This window comes from Neovison vison, chromosome 2 (assembly GCF_020171115.1).
Source record: "Neovison vison isolate M4711 chromosome 2, ASM_NN_V1, whole genome shotgun sequence".
Lineage (NCBI taxonomy): Eukaryota > Metazoa > Chordata > Mammalia > Carnivora > Mustelidae > Neogale > Neogale vison.
In genome coordinates this window covers 226,701,836-226,718,965 of record NC_058092.1, presented here as the reverse complement: position 1 = coordinate 226,718,965, position 17,130 = coordinate 226,701,836, and the positions used below count along the sequence as shown (strand labels likewise).

General features: G+C 43.4%; 1 protein-coding gene across 2 annotated transcripts in view; it reads left to right on the top strand.

Annotated features, from left to right (window-relative positions):
• SHTN1 (shootin 1) overlaps window positions 1-15,893 on the top strand; it is a 96,627-nt gene extending 80,734 nt beyond the window's left edge. The window contains exon 17 of one of the 2 annotated variants that reach the window (XM_044240604.1): window positions 14,126-15,893. In XM_044240604.1, coding sequence (XP_044096539.1) covers window positions 14,126-14,348 — 223 coding nt within the window. In that variant the 3' untranslated portion in view covers window positions 14,349-15,893. The remainder of the gene's footprint in view (window positions 1-14,125) is intronic. The other variant, XM_044240605.1, reaches the window with a different exon arrangement.
• The last annotated feature ends 1,237 nt before the right edge of the window (window positions 15,894-17,130 follow it).

Genomic DNA, 17,130 nt, shown 5'->3' with positions numbered 1-17,130 from the left:
AAGGGTCAATTTGTTTTATAACAGAGGCAAGCTCTCTCTGAATTAGTCTAGTTTTGCTGAAGTTCTCTTGCCAGGATGTCAGCCGGTTTGCCGCTTGAAGAAAAGAAAGAGGTGAGACAAATCAGATCGGCCGAATATTGTAATCATGGTTAATTAAAACCTCTGACTTCCTGTTCTCTCAGGAGAGAAAGAACCTTTTTTTTTTTTTGGTAGCTCTACCTTGTCTTCAGTTTAAAAGGTAAAGCCTGGACAAACGAAGTTGCAATTCAATTTAGATCTATTTTTGTCAACTGGTATTTTCTTCCGCTCTTACATTTCTCTCCCTGGCCCTATTAACTTTTTTTCCCCCCTCTTTTGGAATGAATGGCCTTCTTTGCTGATTCACAGCTTTATCTAATTTTTTTGTGTTTAATTAAAAGCACACTTTCTCCTGCGGTCATGCATTTCCTTTCTTTTGACTGGAGTCATTTGAACAATTCTAACAGAAAGATGATCTATATTCATTCTTCATCTTTCCTATTAAATTTGTTTAACACCTAATTTGACATCAACAGCCTGGCTACATCTGAACCAATATCCAGACACAAAAGCAATTTGGCTGAGACAGGTTAGTTGCTGAGAACTGCTTCAGTGTGTGTGTATAGATTTTTTTTTTCCTTTACCATTTTATACAGATAATCTTAATCAGAAAATACTGCAACTCCTTCCTCCTTTTGTCTGTCTTTTATTCTCCAAAAGTAAGTGGAAATTACATTTCCAAGAAAGGAAATGAAATAATTGCAGGCCCAAGGTCTGCAAAATGTGTGTTGAATTGACAGTGAAAAGGATCCGTGTGTTGACAGACACAGTTGTTAGATGCCATAAAGGCCTAAGTGAAGCTCAATTTATTTCTCATCTTGCTTGTTCAATGACTGCTTAAGAGGCACATTTCAATTTAATTTAGCTACTTAAAGCACTAATACAAATACTCGGGGCTGCTGTATTAACTTTTAAACTTCGTAACCCATTGCTTGATGATTCGGTTCCTGACATTCTTTAGCTGAAATAACTAATGCCGTGTATTTTCATATTGACAGTCATTTAGCAAAGAAGAGTGCCTTTCTGAAAAATCTGTTTCTTAAGCATAATTAGACTATCCAAATAAACCCAGTATTTCGTGTATGTACCTGGTAATTACTCATGTCCCAGACGGGCACACACACTTCATTCATTTATGATCAAACCTATTTTTTTTTTTTAATGAGTAAAAGAAGTTTAACTTAATGTAGTTACATGAAAGCTTTGAAAGCAAAATCTCACATGGTACATCAGGATTCCTTGAAAACCAGCCTGCCAGGACTGAGAAGGGTTATCTTGAAGACTGTTTCTGGCAGATTCTAAGAAGTCCTCCTGGTTAACGCCAGCCTGAAGGTGGAGGCTTATCTCTCTACCTTGTCTTATCTCAGAGACCTGGATGGTCAAAGCACTTGGAAATCACATCAGCAATCCAAATCCGGAATGTTACTTTTGCTTTTTAAAAGCCGCCCTACTCTAATAATCGCATCTTTGTGTTGATCTGTGACTGCACCATCCTGGTGTTGGAGCCTGGTGGCCGCCCCGTCTCACCCCACCCTGCCCCACCCCCAGTCCCTCGCACCCCGACCTGCCCTCCCGCTGCCTCCTTTGGTGGCTCCAGCCAAGTACTGCTCCACCCGAATCCTTTCTTTTTGCTGTCCCTACTGACTCCTCTGTCGCTCTGTCCTTCCCCACTGACCTTCTTCTTTACCTCATCTCCGTCCTTTTTCTGTTCAGATGTCACCTCTCCAGTTGGGCCTACCCAGACCACGCCATTTAAAACTGCAATTCCTCTTCCTCTAAGCTCTGATTCCCCTCACCCTCCTCTACTCTTCCTCTGCCAGAATGTAAGCTCCATGAAGATAAGAGTTTTTTGTTTGGTTTTTGTCTGCTTGCTGGAGTATCTAGAACACCTGGGAAAATCCTGGAAATTCTGTAAATACTTGTTGAATAAATGGACAATGAGTACATTTTTAGTATTACTGAAACAACAGAATGTCAGTGAATTAGAATACCCAGTTAACCAGCATTTCCTCTGTTATTCAACAGTCCCACATATGCATAGACTAAATATTGGAGATTTTTGAGTGTTCTGTGGTTGGCTTCTTTGGTTTTGTAACATTTTTTTGTTTTGTTTTAATGCTCTGCCGCATTTCCAGCTGGTTCAGTTTTGTATAACTTCTGCATCTTTGTACCTACGTGAGATAAAGTTATCAGAGACAGTAGCATGAAAGTTTTAAAAGAAAGATTCAGCTGTGCTCGCTTGTATGGCCTCAGGTAGACAAGAAAGATTGGAAACCTACTAAGAAGGGTTTTAAAAGAGCAGAAACAAAGGTGTTTTCTGCTTAAGATCTTCGCTTATTCAGAAAATTATAACACCAAGCTATTCCTGGAAAGTTTTTTCCTTTTAATAAATTCCTAAAATATATATGTGTGTGTGTGTGTGTATATATATATATATATATATATATATATATATATATTCATTCCAAGTAATTGAGTTAACTCCAGTCTTGTGGAGCCAGAAATATATGGATTTATTTCCTAGGGACTCATGACACGGCAAGAGATATCTTTAACACTTAATTGTAAGGATTAATTAAAATTAACATTCTTGTCATCAGCTTAAGCAAAACAAGGGTTTTATATTTTTTTTAAGAAAAAGGAAAAGATAATCCAAGACTTGGAGAAGCCTAATTATTTCCATTTTAATAATAGCTTTAGAAATATTTGTGTCCTGTTAATTATTTCTAATAGGTATATGTTATCTAGTAATAATATCTTAAATCTAATAGCAAACTTGAATTTTGTTATTTCTGATTGGTTATAACTCAGACAGGAACGATGATAATAATCTCCCCTCATGCTATGAGGGGTGAGGAGTTGGCCAAGTAAAATAAAGAAAGAATACACATATAGGTACATAGCCAACAACCAAAAAACCAGACTTTTGCTTTCATGCTCTTTCCTATTGATTGAGAGTAAAAATCTGGCCTTGTTAAAATATGTAAGACTAATTAATTCATGTTAATCCATGCTTGGGATGTTCAATGTAAAATAAGAGAAAATTCCAAATTATAGACTTGTTTAAAAGAGGGTTATTTTATTACTTTCAGACAGCTGTAATACCTGGAAACAGGCTGGGTGTTGCACAGGGTCAGAAAGATGAGGATGATTTGTATTTTCCCCTGTAAAAGCCTATAGACCAGGGAGTAGGGGAGCAGGGAAACAGCCTGAGCCTTTCCATCTGTGCACAGGGTGCCCAGAGGCTTCCGGTCGTTGCCAGAACTGGAGCTCTCCGTACACCACCAGATAAATGGGTGTCCTGATCTTGGGTTTGCCATTTGTGGCCATTATGACCTTAGGCAAGTTATGGAGCCCAGGATTCGGGTTTCCTCGTGTGTAAAATGAGGGCAGTAACACCTGCCTTGTAGAGTCGTTATGGGAGTTGGAGAACTTACAAGAACTATTTCAGTAAATTCCTTTTCTGTCTTACATTGAAATCGTAATGCAAGGCCATGGCTGCCTTATCCAGGACCAGAGCTGAGTTCAGAGTTTCCACATCGGTCACCTGTGTCCTTGACCAGGCCTGGTTTCCTTGGGAAGGTCGTGCAACCTCACTATTCTGTTTTCTTTTTGTTGTGTTTTTTTCTTATCTAAAATTGGGGCAAGTGGATGAGGCACTCTCCAGAGCCCCCCGAGAGCTCTACAGCCTCGGTCATTTCTCACAAATGTGGTTGCTTGGGAAAGAGGTTCACAGTTAAGCAACAAGCGGCAAGCCCGTATTTGCTGCCTGCACTGTGTCTCTCAGTACAAACTGACAGTAAAACACACACAAACCCAGGAAGATAAAATAATTTTTAAACTACATTACCAGAATTTACAAATCCAAATCAAAATGATTGTCATTGTTCAGAAAAGTGCTCCTGGGTGTCAGGAGACTCCCTCCAGCCCTGTTGCTGTCGTTCCAAATGCTCGCAGACCTGCCTGGCTTAGAGATACCTGATCACACGGGAGAAAATTGGACAGCTGGTCCTACAGCTCCATCCATCCATCCATCCATCCGTCTGTCTCTCTATCTATCTGTCTAGGTTTTATTTATGTGCAAGAGAGAGCATGCACAAGCAGGGGGAGGGGCAGGACAGGAGGGAGCAGGAGAAGCAGACCCTGTGCTGAGCTGTGGGCCCCACACAGTTCTCAGTGCCAGGACCCTGAGATTGGGACCTGAGCTCAAGTCAGACGTTTGACTGACAAGCTGCCCAGGTGCCCTGTGTGTCAGCATTTATTTTGGTAAAAAGTGATATGGCCTAGTTTAATCTCCACTGTATGTTCGGTGCTTCCAAATCACTTTGGCTTTGGAAAGTGAATTCAGTTTTTAGAAATAGCCATCAGTTGCCATGATTGCAGCTATAGACTTTTTAATGTGACACAGTATACACAAATACGGGTGAAGCTGTCTTTGTTCTAAGTCTGTGTGAAGTCCCTGAAACATGTTAGCTCTGTTATCAATAGGATGCAGGGGCCTGATGTCCTCTACTATTACAGGCGAAGGGGACTAGGAAAACAGTTTGGGGGAAACGCCTATGACATTCCATTGTATATGTGTTTTCTCTTTTTTTTAGTTAATATTTTTTATTCTTTACAACATATATATAAGTATATATTCATATTATAACAATATCTATCCAAGGGGAGAAGTACTTTAATTGCTCCCAGCGGGAGATACATGTTGATTATAGATGAGACAATGAGTAATGGCACCAGTTTCCATTTTGGAAGTTCTGGACCTTGGAATTCACTTCCACGATGTTTTGCTGTTGTTACTCTATTTCATTAACATTCATTAAGTCCTATACATTCATGTGTTATTTTAATTCACATGAATTGGACATAGCTCCATTTTACAGATGTGAAAACTGAGGCTTGATGAGGCAAACACTTTGGGCAAACACTTGGCCCAAAATTCTGTTCCTCATCGAGAGTCAGGTCAGATCTGACTGTACCTCCAGAGCCCATGCTTCTGAACTGTATTGGGTTGTGCATATTAAGAGCTTGAGGGATGGAGGGGAAACTGACTGAATGATTGTCTCCTATTAGAAGCAGTGATGCTGCAGTTAATCCCTCCCCGTCCCCAGTGATGCTCACGTCCTGCTCCTCTGACCCTGTGCCCTCATGGGTAGGTCAGCCCTCTGCCCCTCCCACTCCTGAGGCTGATCTCACCAGTCACAGAGTCTCTTGCCAAGGGAAGAAAGTGTTAGCCAGTAAAACAGTTCTGAAAAGAGGAGCCAATATGAATTAGCACAAAGACTTAAAGAGTAGGTGAAATAAATCATTTTAATGTTTTTTTGCGTCAAATGTCCAGTAAAAGAGGCAAGCTTCACTAATTTTGCAAAGTACCGTATCACAGAACCAGCCCAAGTGACTTTAGAGTCTGTGGTGTAAGTTTCATTTATACATTTTTTAAAATTTTTTTTGACATTTTCAAACATTTTTAAGAATAATTTATTCCCCCAGGAATCAAAATCTTGAAATCTCTAACTCATCATTGCATTCAAAAGGTGCTTTTTATTTAATCATACTATAACATGGCAATATAAAGTAAAGGTAAGTCACTGCTGTGACAGTTTCAAAAAGATACATTCTATAGCCCAAAATAAATTTTGTTGTATCAACTGTGTGCTGTACCCTTTTGAGACACCTCTGTTTTTGGTCAGTTCCCCGGTAGCTCCTTTGAGTTTGTGCATAAGTGTCCATTGACACTTATGTTTTTAGGACATCTCTATTATAAAGAGAGGCAGATGAGGTAGGCCTTCATTATGGAGAAGGAGCTGGGCAGATCTTCAAAGAGTCTTGCCTCCCCGTTGGGCAGGGCCCACGGTGACATCGTGTGCTCTTGTCCTCTGGCTTCTCTGTCTCTGAAGCATGTCATGAACCAGTGGTCCTCCCCATCCGTACTGAGCTGTATTCAACCATGCTCACTTTTCCTGTGAACGCTTCCGGGAGGGTCCGTGTCTTGACAGTCACCACTAAAGGCAGTCGGTCTCCAGGATGATTGTTCATTTCATCTAGTCACTCCTACAACACCTAGCTTCCACGGGGAGAACCCATGTGAAAGTGGACTCAGGTTCCATCATTACTGGTGTGCTGCTTCTCAGTGATTCCATAGCTGGGTCTTCATCTCTTGGCCCGCATTCGCAGAGATACTGGTAAAGCCGCATTTGCCAGAGACCCACCCAGAGAACACTTCTCTCACTCATCATGCTTCTTTTCAACCCCAGATCTCCCCTTAAAACACTAAGCTTTTTTAAACTCTTGTACTTTTTTAGCCACGAGACAGGCAGCTAGCTTGCCTTTTTTTGTTCAGGAGGTCAAAACAAGCCACACCATGCCCTACAAGAATTTAAAAAACCAAAGCCCAGGTATCAATGACCGGAATTCAATTTCAGTAGAAAAATGTCCATTTCCAATGAAACCATTTTTATTGTAATTTGCATTTAATTTCTAGATCTGTGGTATCTCTAAATACATGCGTCTTTTGTCCCCACACAGATTTATTTTTGTAGGAGTTCATCTTGTTTGAGCCATTAACTGAATGGCAAAGGGTAGTTGCCACTGGTATATATGATGAAAGACTAACGTTCGAAGTCTCTAGGTTACTGTGATCAATCAAACATTTCTATGAAAGAAAAATACCTAATTGCCTTTCAGGTTTTGAATTAAAAGTAAGATTGATTTTATCATCATTTGACCTCTAACTGGTCTCTTTAGTTTTAGGTCATTATTTCTAGTGTAAACCTGATGTAGAAAAATGAAATCGAAAGTGCTGCTTTTTTGGGTTGGAGCTGGGGAAGCTGTGCTTTTGCAATAGGTTACCAAATAGAACTCAAAATTCTTAACTTACTTTTAGGGAAGCTTGGCATAAAATGCTTCTCTCAAACATTGACCTGAGCCGGAAATGAATGTGGCTGGTCGTATACCTACTCCTTGAGAGAGGTCGGGGTCAACATTTTGTTCACATGGAAAATGGAGTTCTTTTAGTCCCCATGGTGGAAGGGGCGGGTTTTCTTCCTGTTCTTTCATCCGACACCATTGCCTATCTCTTCCTGTGTGTGTGTGTGTGTGTGTGTGTGTGTGTGTGTGTGTACGCGCGCGCGTGCGTGCATCTGTGTGTGTGTGCATGGCATGGAGGGGAGAATGGAGGGCCCCTTCCCTGTCCTTAGTAAACATTTGCTTCTGAGAAGAGACTTCTAGCCGGCAGAATGAACCGCATGGAAGTTACTGCTTAATCTGATGCTCTTATACAATTAAAGGATTTGCTGTGCCCTCCACTGTAATCTTAGTGCTGTCGAATTGTGTACTCACACCGCAGGAAACAGCTCTGCTCAGCAAAGCCCCGCTACAAAGGTTCTCCTTGTGTGCCTGTACATGGATAATTAAGTCTTAACAACAAAATTAGCAGAACAACTGGATGTTCTGGAAGTTGAGATCCCTCACTTCGTCTTTTTTTTTTTTTTCTCCCCGCCCCCCCCACCTCGCCCCGGGAGTTCTCCTGTGGACTGGCGGAGAGGTCCGCCCGTCCGTATTGTCTAACAAGTGTTCTGAGTCGCTGTGCGAACACCTTCTTCCAGGTTAATTGTTGAGGCTGTCTGACATATAGTGTGAACATTCTGTTGAGTAAATCACAGAATGACTGTGAAAAATGCTACCAGTCATGGTCGACTCTCTCAAAGAATTAATTGCCTCCTAACATTTGCCTCGGGTTGTAAACACCTATGATTTTAAGAGACTTAGCATAAAATGTATCATTTCTGCAGAGAGAACCAAATTGCCTTTCGTACTTTGTAGTTTTTTTTTCTTTTAAGCATCTTTCAGTGTTTGTGTTTCCTTTTTGTTGTATATGGTGATGCTGAGGGGAGATTTTTTTAATCTGTTCAAACAGAAGTTGCAAATTAAAACTTAAATGCAATTTCAGATCTCAGAATAAATTGACTTCACTTCTGGAACCTGATAAACACATCTCATTTGAAATATACTTTGTCCTGTGCATGAAAAATGGTACACTGAATTCTCAGTGACCTCCCATCTTAAAATACATAACAAAGTAAATATAAGGTGAAGTGTTTGAAAATTTTAAAATATTGTTCTGAAAGCCTAAAATAAAAATGCAACACTGTATGCATGTTATGCACTGTATGCACTCTATGCAACACTGTATGCATAGCCCTTTGGAGGAGCCACTGGTATATATGGTAAATTTTGTAGAAGACTACGTCTCTTAAAATACTTTGAAATAACGTTCACTTTTTAGTAGTTGGGATCTGGATGGGTTTTTCATGGTGACTTAAAGTGGGGGAAAATTACAGAAAGCTTAAAAAGTAGCCCCAAAAAGTATCACACATGTTTCAAAATCTTTGTCTGAGCTGAAATCAATCTTAGTTACTGCTTTATCAGTGTTGGTTTTGTTGGTGAGAATGGCCCTGGGTTCCTGAGCCTCCCTGGGGCCGGAGTATTTCGGGATCTGTGAATGTCCACATCTTGCTCATGTTAGGATCAAGGGAATTGGGACGAGTCTTTGGGGTGCATACCGCGTCTTCGCCAGAACCCACGCACCGAGATCCCTGTGCTCTAGTAACTCCAATAAAGAAAATACGGCTCCGTGTGGACACACATGTCTTTGCTCAGCCATTGTTACTTCTTTTAAGAAGGAATTCTTGTTAGTCTTTAGGGCAGAGCAGCATCTGATAGCTAATGTCAGGTTTTCAAACCACAGTGCTATTCTGTTGTTAAACAATGGTTGGGGTTTTTTTTTTTCATACTTTAAAATTATATCTATTTTTTTCATCAGATAGAGAAGCTGACCCGAATTGAAAAACTATTCTTTGACCTAAAATGGAGTTTTGAAAAGCACACAAAGCCAAAAGAGTTCAGCTTTGTTCTACCTTCATTATATTCGAAAGTATTAAAATTGGGAATCATACAGACAGTCGCACCTTCTATTTGAAACTCTTCTGGGAGATTTTGGACAAGTGTATTAAAATCTCCTGGAAAAGAGGGTGCCTAAGGGAAACAATAAACATTACGTCTGCTACAGAGCCGCCCCGTGCCCTGCCCTACAGACTGTATAAAGGGCTTCGAAAACAAAGTAAGACTTCGTATTTTTACACCAGGGAAAATATAAAAACTGACTTCCTCTTTGGAGTTTTCCCAGGAAACTACTTTATAAAGACGAATTTAAATCTTTCCGTTTTCTGTCCTTGGAGGTGGTAAATATGATTGCGGCTTTATTCATTTTTATTGTAAATGAAACAGAGTTCAGACCGTCCGGCTGTGCGTCATTTGCTGGATGGCTGCCACCGACTAATGCAGACGTCCCACTGGGAAACCAGAGAAGAACTATACTTTGATTCACCAGATTGTGTTAAATAGTCCAGCTGTTGCGATTTGAAAGATAGTTACCTCAGAAGTGAAGTAGAAATGAACTTGGCATTTATGCCTCAAACCATTTTTATACTGTTTGGCAATCAGCTTTTCAGAGGTAGCATTTTATAAAATAACTCTCGCCGCTTAAAAGTTTCATTCACTGTAATGTTCAAAATGTCCCACCTTTATATTATCAGTAAAATTAAGCTTGAGTGATATGCAGATTTGCATGAAATAAGCATTTCCCCCTTCATTTCATGAGCTTTGATTGTATTCAATTGAGCTCAGAACCACGTCTATTAGGGCTCTTTTGGGCATTAGTTAATTTGAATTGCAGCCGAAATGTTAGCTAGAATGTTGTTGAATATAATTGGAATGTGGAAAGTTGATTTTGAAAGGAGTTTCATTGAATGCAAACAATGATGTGCTTTTTAAAAAAAAAAAAAATTAGAATGCTGCTCTTTCGTCTCTTGTAATACAGTCTGAGAAATCACGGAGTCCCTTTCTGGAAGCTCAGCTTTGGCAGTGCTGTCTACTGTAGTTCGGGTGCTCCTGGTACCCCTCTGCTCTGGAGTCGGGTCCTTCTTCAAACAGCAAGTCGCCCCACGTGCCCAGCCCCGCGCTCTGGCTCCCTTGCAGCTGCTTTCTAAGAGGGCACCCATCCGGCTTCCTGGACCGGCACAGATCGCTGCGTTGCCTCTTAGCTCTTAATTCGCTTTTTTTGGTTTTTCTTTTTGTCTTGAAACAGCTCTTGAGCAAACCTAAAATGATCCGTGAAAATATTTTGAATGGATCCTAAATGACTACCAGTATGTTGTGGTAAGAAAGAAACCCCAGGAAATCCAGATTCCAGGATTTTAGCCCTGGGTCTGCTCTTAACAAGGTGTGTGCCCTTGAGCAGATCGATTAACTCACTCTTCTTTGGTGTCTTCATCTGACAAATGGAAAGGTTAGACTAGTTCCTGTCCGTCAGGCCTTTCAACCCGAATGGCTTGTGAGTTTAGTCTTACTTTATGGAACGAACACCCATAAAATTTAAGTTTTACTTGGAGATTTTGTAGCGTACAGGAGAAGATCTGCCATACTTTTCATGGTTGCTAAATATTATTAATTCCTCATTTGTGGTCACTGCGCTTAGGTGAAGAATTAAAGCAGAAAAATGGAACTGAATGATAGTCTACTATAATTCCTGTTGGATTGTGGCATTTGAGCCCCTGGGAGTTTATGTTAGAGGAGAAGCTTTAACCTGCTAGAATCTGCCACCGTGACTGCCCAGAGCAAGAGCCTGGGTTCTTGGCACTGTCACTGATGGTTCTCTCTGGCTCTTCCTGTGAGATGGGGATGGAGAGAGATGGGGGCTACAGAGGAAGGTCTCTCTTTCCAGAAGGGCCCCGGGCAGCTCCCTGTGGGGACCAGGACCAGGCCTAATGTCTCAAATCCAGAGGAGTTACAAGATAACAGAGGGGAAAACAGCAAGGCATAGCTGAAAGGGTCAGACTCTGAAAGATACATCCGAAAACAGATTCAGAAAGACATAAACCAGTAAGCACGCCAAAATTAACCTGTGACATCGTTACCCTGTTTCTGGAAGAAGCCATCTGGGGTAAGCCTCATGGAAAATGCAGGAAAACAGAGATGGCTCCTAACTCTTGACCTGACTCTGCCACGGGTTCTCCCCTCCCAGCCTCGTTTTGCTCCTCGGTTAAAGGACCACTTGGACTCGATGATTGCTGCAGTGCCTTTTAGCCTTAACCCATTGGGATTCCAAGTCCATGGTCGTTATCCTGGAGAAATCAGTTACTCTGACTCTCAGTGCAGAGATTCAGAGAAATTGCCCACAGCGCCAAGTTCAGCAATAATCAACAAAGGAAAAGAGTTCTCAAATTGTAGGCTGTGGGTGACTTAATAATAGATTAATCTGCAGTTGAGAAACTTACTTCAGGAAAGAAGAACAATTCTCTAGACGGAGATAATTTGGGCCAGTTTCATCCTGACCACACAGGGTGTCTGAGTTTTCAGTTCAGTTGACATCTAGCTATCTTTTTTTATCTGTGCCCTGAGAGCATCTCCTGGAAGTTTTCACTTCTAGCCGAGGCAGAAAACTTTTTTCAGATGTGTTCGTCCCCCCTTCACTTGCAGACACACACGGGCTCGAAAACATTCACGGTGGTTCTGCAGAAGGAAGAAGGTCAGTGTGGGCCAATGGAAGTTGCTCACCTGGAATGAGGTGAAGCTTCCTTGCCATGCTCAGAGCGGACTGGCTGGCTTAGTTAGCGGCGGGCTCCGCGACAAGATGGCGGAGTCAGACTGGTGGCCAACCTACGGACGGTTGTGTCTTTGCCTGGAACAACCTGCCTAGGCTGTGCTTCATTTCTTTAAATTTTCTTGCCCCTTTGTCTCCAGGTTAGGGTTGACCACAGGAGAACTCTGCGTGAGATTGAGAAGGCAGCAGTGGCTTAGTAGTCAGCTGTTTTGTTCTGATGGCTCGGAAAGTCCATGTAGGGCAGGTGCTACTGTGGTTCATGTGAGGTATCACCTAGTTGGCCCACAGTTTTCCCAGCTCCCCCACCTCCTCCTCCAGCGTTTCCAAAGTTTAGACTACGAGTATGTGCGGTTCCCTGTGTCAGGCTCCAGGGTGTCCTGCAGGTGGTCTGCATCGCGCGGTTAGAGACTGGGCAGGACGGATGCACCTCTGGTTTGTCTTCCATCTCTTGCCACTTTTCGCCCACCTTCCAGTTCCTCGCTGGAACTGTGGACTTCAGGCCCAGCCTCCAACACAGAGGCCACAGACTTCCCTAGACGGACTGGCTCTTTCCCTTGCCTGACGACTAATTCGGATTGTAGAGCCCGTGTCTCTCTCATAGTGGTTCTGCTCCTCTGCCTGTACCCTAGTGGACACTGTCTTCCAGGTGTCACCTGAGTCCAAGAAGGTCAAACCAGGTACCACTGGGGAAACTGTGGGGAAAATTCCCAAAGCATGGCAACAGATGACCTGAGAAGTGGATCTTTGGCCAAGGTTGACCGGTAGTGTCTTGGTGTTTTCTAGTGACAAGGGTGTTGCCGAATCTGGCCTCCCTCTCACGCTCCTGGCCATCCCAGTGCTTTCACCACTGCCACAGGAGACCCTGTGCGTTTGTGACCTGGTCGTCATCAACAAATGACAATATTACCGGGCAGCCAGGGGGCGTGGCTTCCAAGCTTTTGGACAGGTTCCGCAATGCTGGTCAGAAAGAGGGAAGACCCTGGTTGTGGGGTTTAAGTTTGTAGTACCTGGGGCCGGACCCTGGGGGCTGCTTTTTCTCAGTTGTGCATCTGTTCTGCTGTTTTTGTCATAAAAGAGAGACCTCCAGACCTATTCACACCAAAGCCTGGGTTTCCAAGCCTCTCATGCTTCATTAGTATCCGCCCATTTACGCCGCAAGTGGATCCGTGCTAGGTCCCGGGTAGAAGTGTGAACAAGGCTAACAGTCACTGTTTCGTGGACGCTTCCACTTTATTTGAAGAGACAGATGTTAGACAGCTAATTACCCGGTGTTGTAATGACTGTGGGGAGACCGGCAAGGGGGAAGAAGCAGGAGATAAAGGAGTGGCCAGCGGTTCCGGCCTGCTCCCGGGGTCGGGGAACAGTAGCATCAACTCTTGGCAAGGGGCAGGGCGAGCAGTGGGCTCCCCAGTACAAGTCTTGGCGCCAGAGGTGGGACAGGGGTGTGCTGGTTCGTGCTTAACGTCCTAGCATTTGCCAAGAAGACCAGATAGATCGGAAGAGCCCCTGCCCTGCCTACTGCACACCCATCAAGCTTCAGGACCAAGTCAGGTACCCCAGTACCTTCCAAGGGTGGCCTCTGACTAGGACTCCTGAGAGGAGTAGGTGCCAGGGGCTGGGTTTCCTGACCCGTGGCAAGAGAACACACGGACTGCTCTGTCGCAGAGACTGTCACCCACGTAGCTTGAGAAGAGGAAGCTTCTTGCATCAGAATAGAAGGGAAGAGGGGGAGCCTCTGTGGAGAAAGAAACAGCTTCTGAAATTCCTTAAGACATTTCTCAAGGAGCACGATTCTCCTTTTTAGAAAGAGTTGATGGTCACTGAGCATTTGAGCTTATTGCCTGGATTCTGCCATCGGCCTCACTCCTCCCTGAGCCTCTCCTGGCCTGACCAGTTTTCTTCTTGTCCGTCCTGGCAGGAGCATCTCTCAGCTCGGCCTCCGCGGCGGGGGTGGCTCCCTTCGCTCGGAGCTAGTCTGCCACCAGGTGTCGCCAGGGACGTGCAGGGGGTGGGCGTGGGACTGAGGGGCTCCTGGGTAAGTGAAGGTGGGACAGGAGTCTGGGTGGCAGCGGGGAGGCCCGCGCGGCACCCAGGAGCTTTGCACTTCTTGAGAAGAGTGTAATTAACAGGTAGGTGCGTTTGGCTTTTTAACACTTCCATAGTTAATTGCTCTGACTTTTTCCGCCTTCTTTCTTCTGGCCTCGCGCTCCTAATGTCATCTAATAGCTCCTTTTTTCTTTTAATGGCTGGCACCTCAAAGACCACTTTGTGCATGTTAATTAGACTTAGAGCATTTGGGTTTTTTTTTTTTTTGGTCTGAGTCCAGGAATATGAAAGCCAAATATTTTCTCTGTTTTTTATTGTTTTGTGTAACTGTTCTTCCTCCAGGCCTCTCAGTAACACCGGACCCAAGAGCGAGAGTTTTGGCCATGAGCAGCGAGCGGGACCCGTTGTAGTTTTAGATCCTGTTTCCACACACGAACCCCAAACCAAAGACCAGGTCACTGAAAAAGATTCCACTGCACGCAAGGATGGCGAAGAGGAAATAAAACCGGAACACAAAGAAGACGGCATTGAGAAAACGAGAGACGCGGACAGCTCCCACTGCTGATCCGTACCCCAGAGGGCGGATGGGTGCACAGACCCTTCCCGGAGGGGTGTGCGATCAGTTCTGGTGTGTGGGCAAGCGCCGTAGACATTCTGTTCTTGTCACTATACTCAGAATGCGGGCTCTTTTCTGGTGTCCCTTTTGTAAGTAATTTACCTATAAACATAAGTAAGCTCAGCAAAATACACATCCTCTGTAGGTTTTGTTTTTCTTCCTAGGGATAAGATATTTTTTTCGAATTACTGTGTTAAGTGTGACTTCTTTTAGAAGGTCACAGAAAATTCGGGTGTCTGTCATTTTAGGTAATGTGCATACTACTCATCAGATGTACTGCTGAAAGTCTGCAGCACTGTGGATGAGTGGATGAGTAGAACTGACCAACTTTAAGGAGATTTAAAACCCCCTCTCCCCAAAGCAGCTTCTGTTTTCGGTCTGATCTTTGGAGAGAGAAACTGGAGCAGCGTGAAAATTGTGAGGCACCGTGGTGTACAGATCACTCTCTAGGATATACCGAGATAAGCTTCAAATTCAGGAGCTACAGACATCAAACCAGCCCTCCCAGAGACCAGGCTAATTGCATGCATTGTCAGCTCTGGGACAGGGCATGTGCACCAGTGACTGTGTCCAAAGTCTTCCCAGGATCCCGGTGGGAATGCGCTGGTGGCCCAAATGTAGAATGGAGGGGAAAGTCCCAGCCTTGGATTTCATCAAGTGCTATTTCCGTAAACCGTGTGCCCTGTGCTCGGAGCTCCTCGTGTTTTCTCGCATACTGAGGTTTATCGCGATTTGTCGCGATTTCTTCTGCACAGTGACGAGAGGTGATAAGCACACAGTTTTCTTGCTTCACTGCTGTTCTACATTACACAGGTTGGTTGTGTGCGTATGTGTGTTTTCTTAAAGAAATTAAGTGGTAGTTAGTCTCTAAAAATACGTTTCAGTCTACCACAGTGAATAAATAGAAATGTAATCAGGGATTTTTAAAAAAGAAAAAAAAACTTATATAGCTTTTTCCACGTTGATTGTTTCCAAATTGGTGTTTATTTAAAATAAGTGGTAATGTACTTGAATGCATTTTTTATGACAATGATTCAGTAATGGTAATTTTACTATTAAAGAAAGTGGAAGGTTTAGTTTTGTTAGCGTGGCTCAGCATGTAGCTGTCAGGTGTTTCTCACCTAAGGGCAAAAGAAAATGATAGTAATAATGTTAGTGGTTGTGTTTCGTTTTTGCACGTGTGCTAAGCGTAGGCTCGAAGACGCGGGTAGGCAGGGAAATCAATGTACTTCCTAAATTTGGAGATAATTACCCTTCTGTAGCTTTGTTATGCTTGCCTGTTTCCATGTTCTTCCAGTGATGATTTTACAGTTACTTATCGGTTTACTCACGGGGAATTAAAATGTAATGTTTTCCAACTGTAATTTTCCTAATGGAATAATAGTGCTCTAGGATATACTGACTACAGACTGCATTAGCTCTGAGACAACTTCTGTTATGCTGTGATTGGAACTCTCCTCGCCACACTTATTAAAAAGCACTGACAGTTTCCCACTCAAGGTCAACTGTGGTTATTGACAGTTTGGGTTGAGTTCCCCAAACCGGTCACTTTTCAGTAAGAAAATTGCCCAAGAGTCCATGACTTTAGTCATTGTTTGTAATCGGCACTGTGGTTTATTCTGAGGACTTTTACCCCGTGTTTTCTTCATGCTCTCCTTCCTGGGTCTGACAGGAGTCTGCTGGCAACGGGGTTTACATACACCTAGGAATAGAGGGACACACACACCCATCATTCCGTATTTCATCACACTCATCAGCAGGATGATACCCTTAGGAAGACACTGTCCATTCCAGGGTAAGACGGTAACCGCTTGGTGAGACGTGTTGTGGGGCCCGGCACCAATCAGTACCTGGTCTTTGAAAGTCTTCTTGTCTTTTCCAAGTTGCCCTCTTACTTTGCGGTGGTCACAAAGCACTGAAAATGAGCTTGGTGGAAAGGTATATGATGTAGGATTTTCCTCCCCTTGTTCTGCCCGCAGTGTTCCTTTTCACATCAGTGTTGGGGTTTGGCCCGCTGGGGTCCCATTGTCAGCAAACAGCCCAAGACAGGAAAACCCAGGAAGACCAGCGCACGGGTCTTCAGGGGAAGTTCTTAGCTATTTCCTCAAAAACATTACAAATGAGTGAAACAGATGGGTGTCATGGCTCCGGCCGTTCACCGGCAACTCTTCTTTCCTCACCTTCTTTGTTAACAGCATGTTAGAAAAGGAATCCTACAGGGACAGATGATTGTCATCCTTCCAGAGCATCTTGAGGTTGTAGGTTAGGTAAATGCTGGTCCATATTACAGAATCCGGGATGATTTCTCTGTGTGTGTTGAAGGGCTTTCATCGTGGAACGACGTCAGCTTATGGGGCAGGACGTTGTGAAGAGAGGACAGCTGTCCATCATCATCACTTACCTCAGAAGGATCATCAAGTAGCCTTAATGTAACAGATTGGCTCGGTTTGGAAGTTTCTTCCTGGAACTAACATTCCCCAGTCCCATCGTCACTGATTTATATGGGGTTTGCCTAGTCTCTTTTACTTTTTTTTGTAGATAATTTCCATAAGTGTATAGTCCATGTTTTATACTGATGACATATTACCATATATGTATGGAGAGAGATATAAGTAGAAATTGTGTTTCTCACTTTGAGAGATTAGAATGTTCCCTCTCCATTGGTGACCCTAGTCCTTGAGTGAGGAAGAGGTGGACGGGCTGTGCCCTGCATTGAAATGAAAAGTCCTGA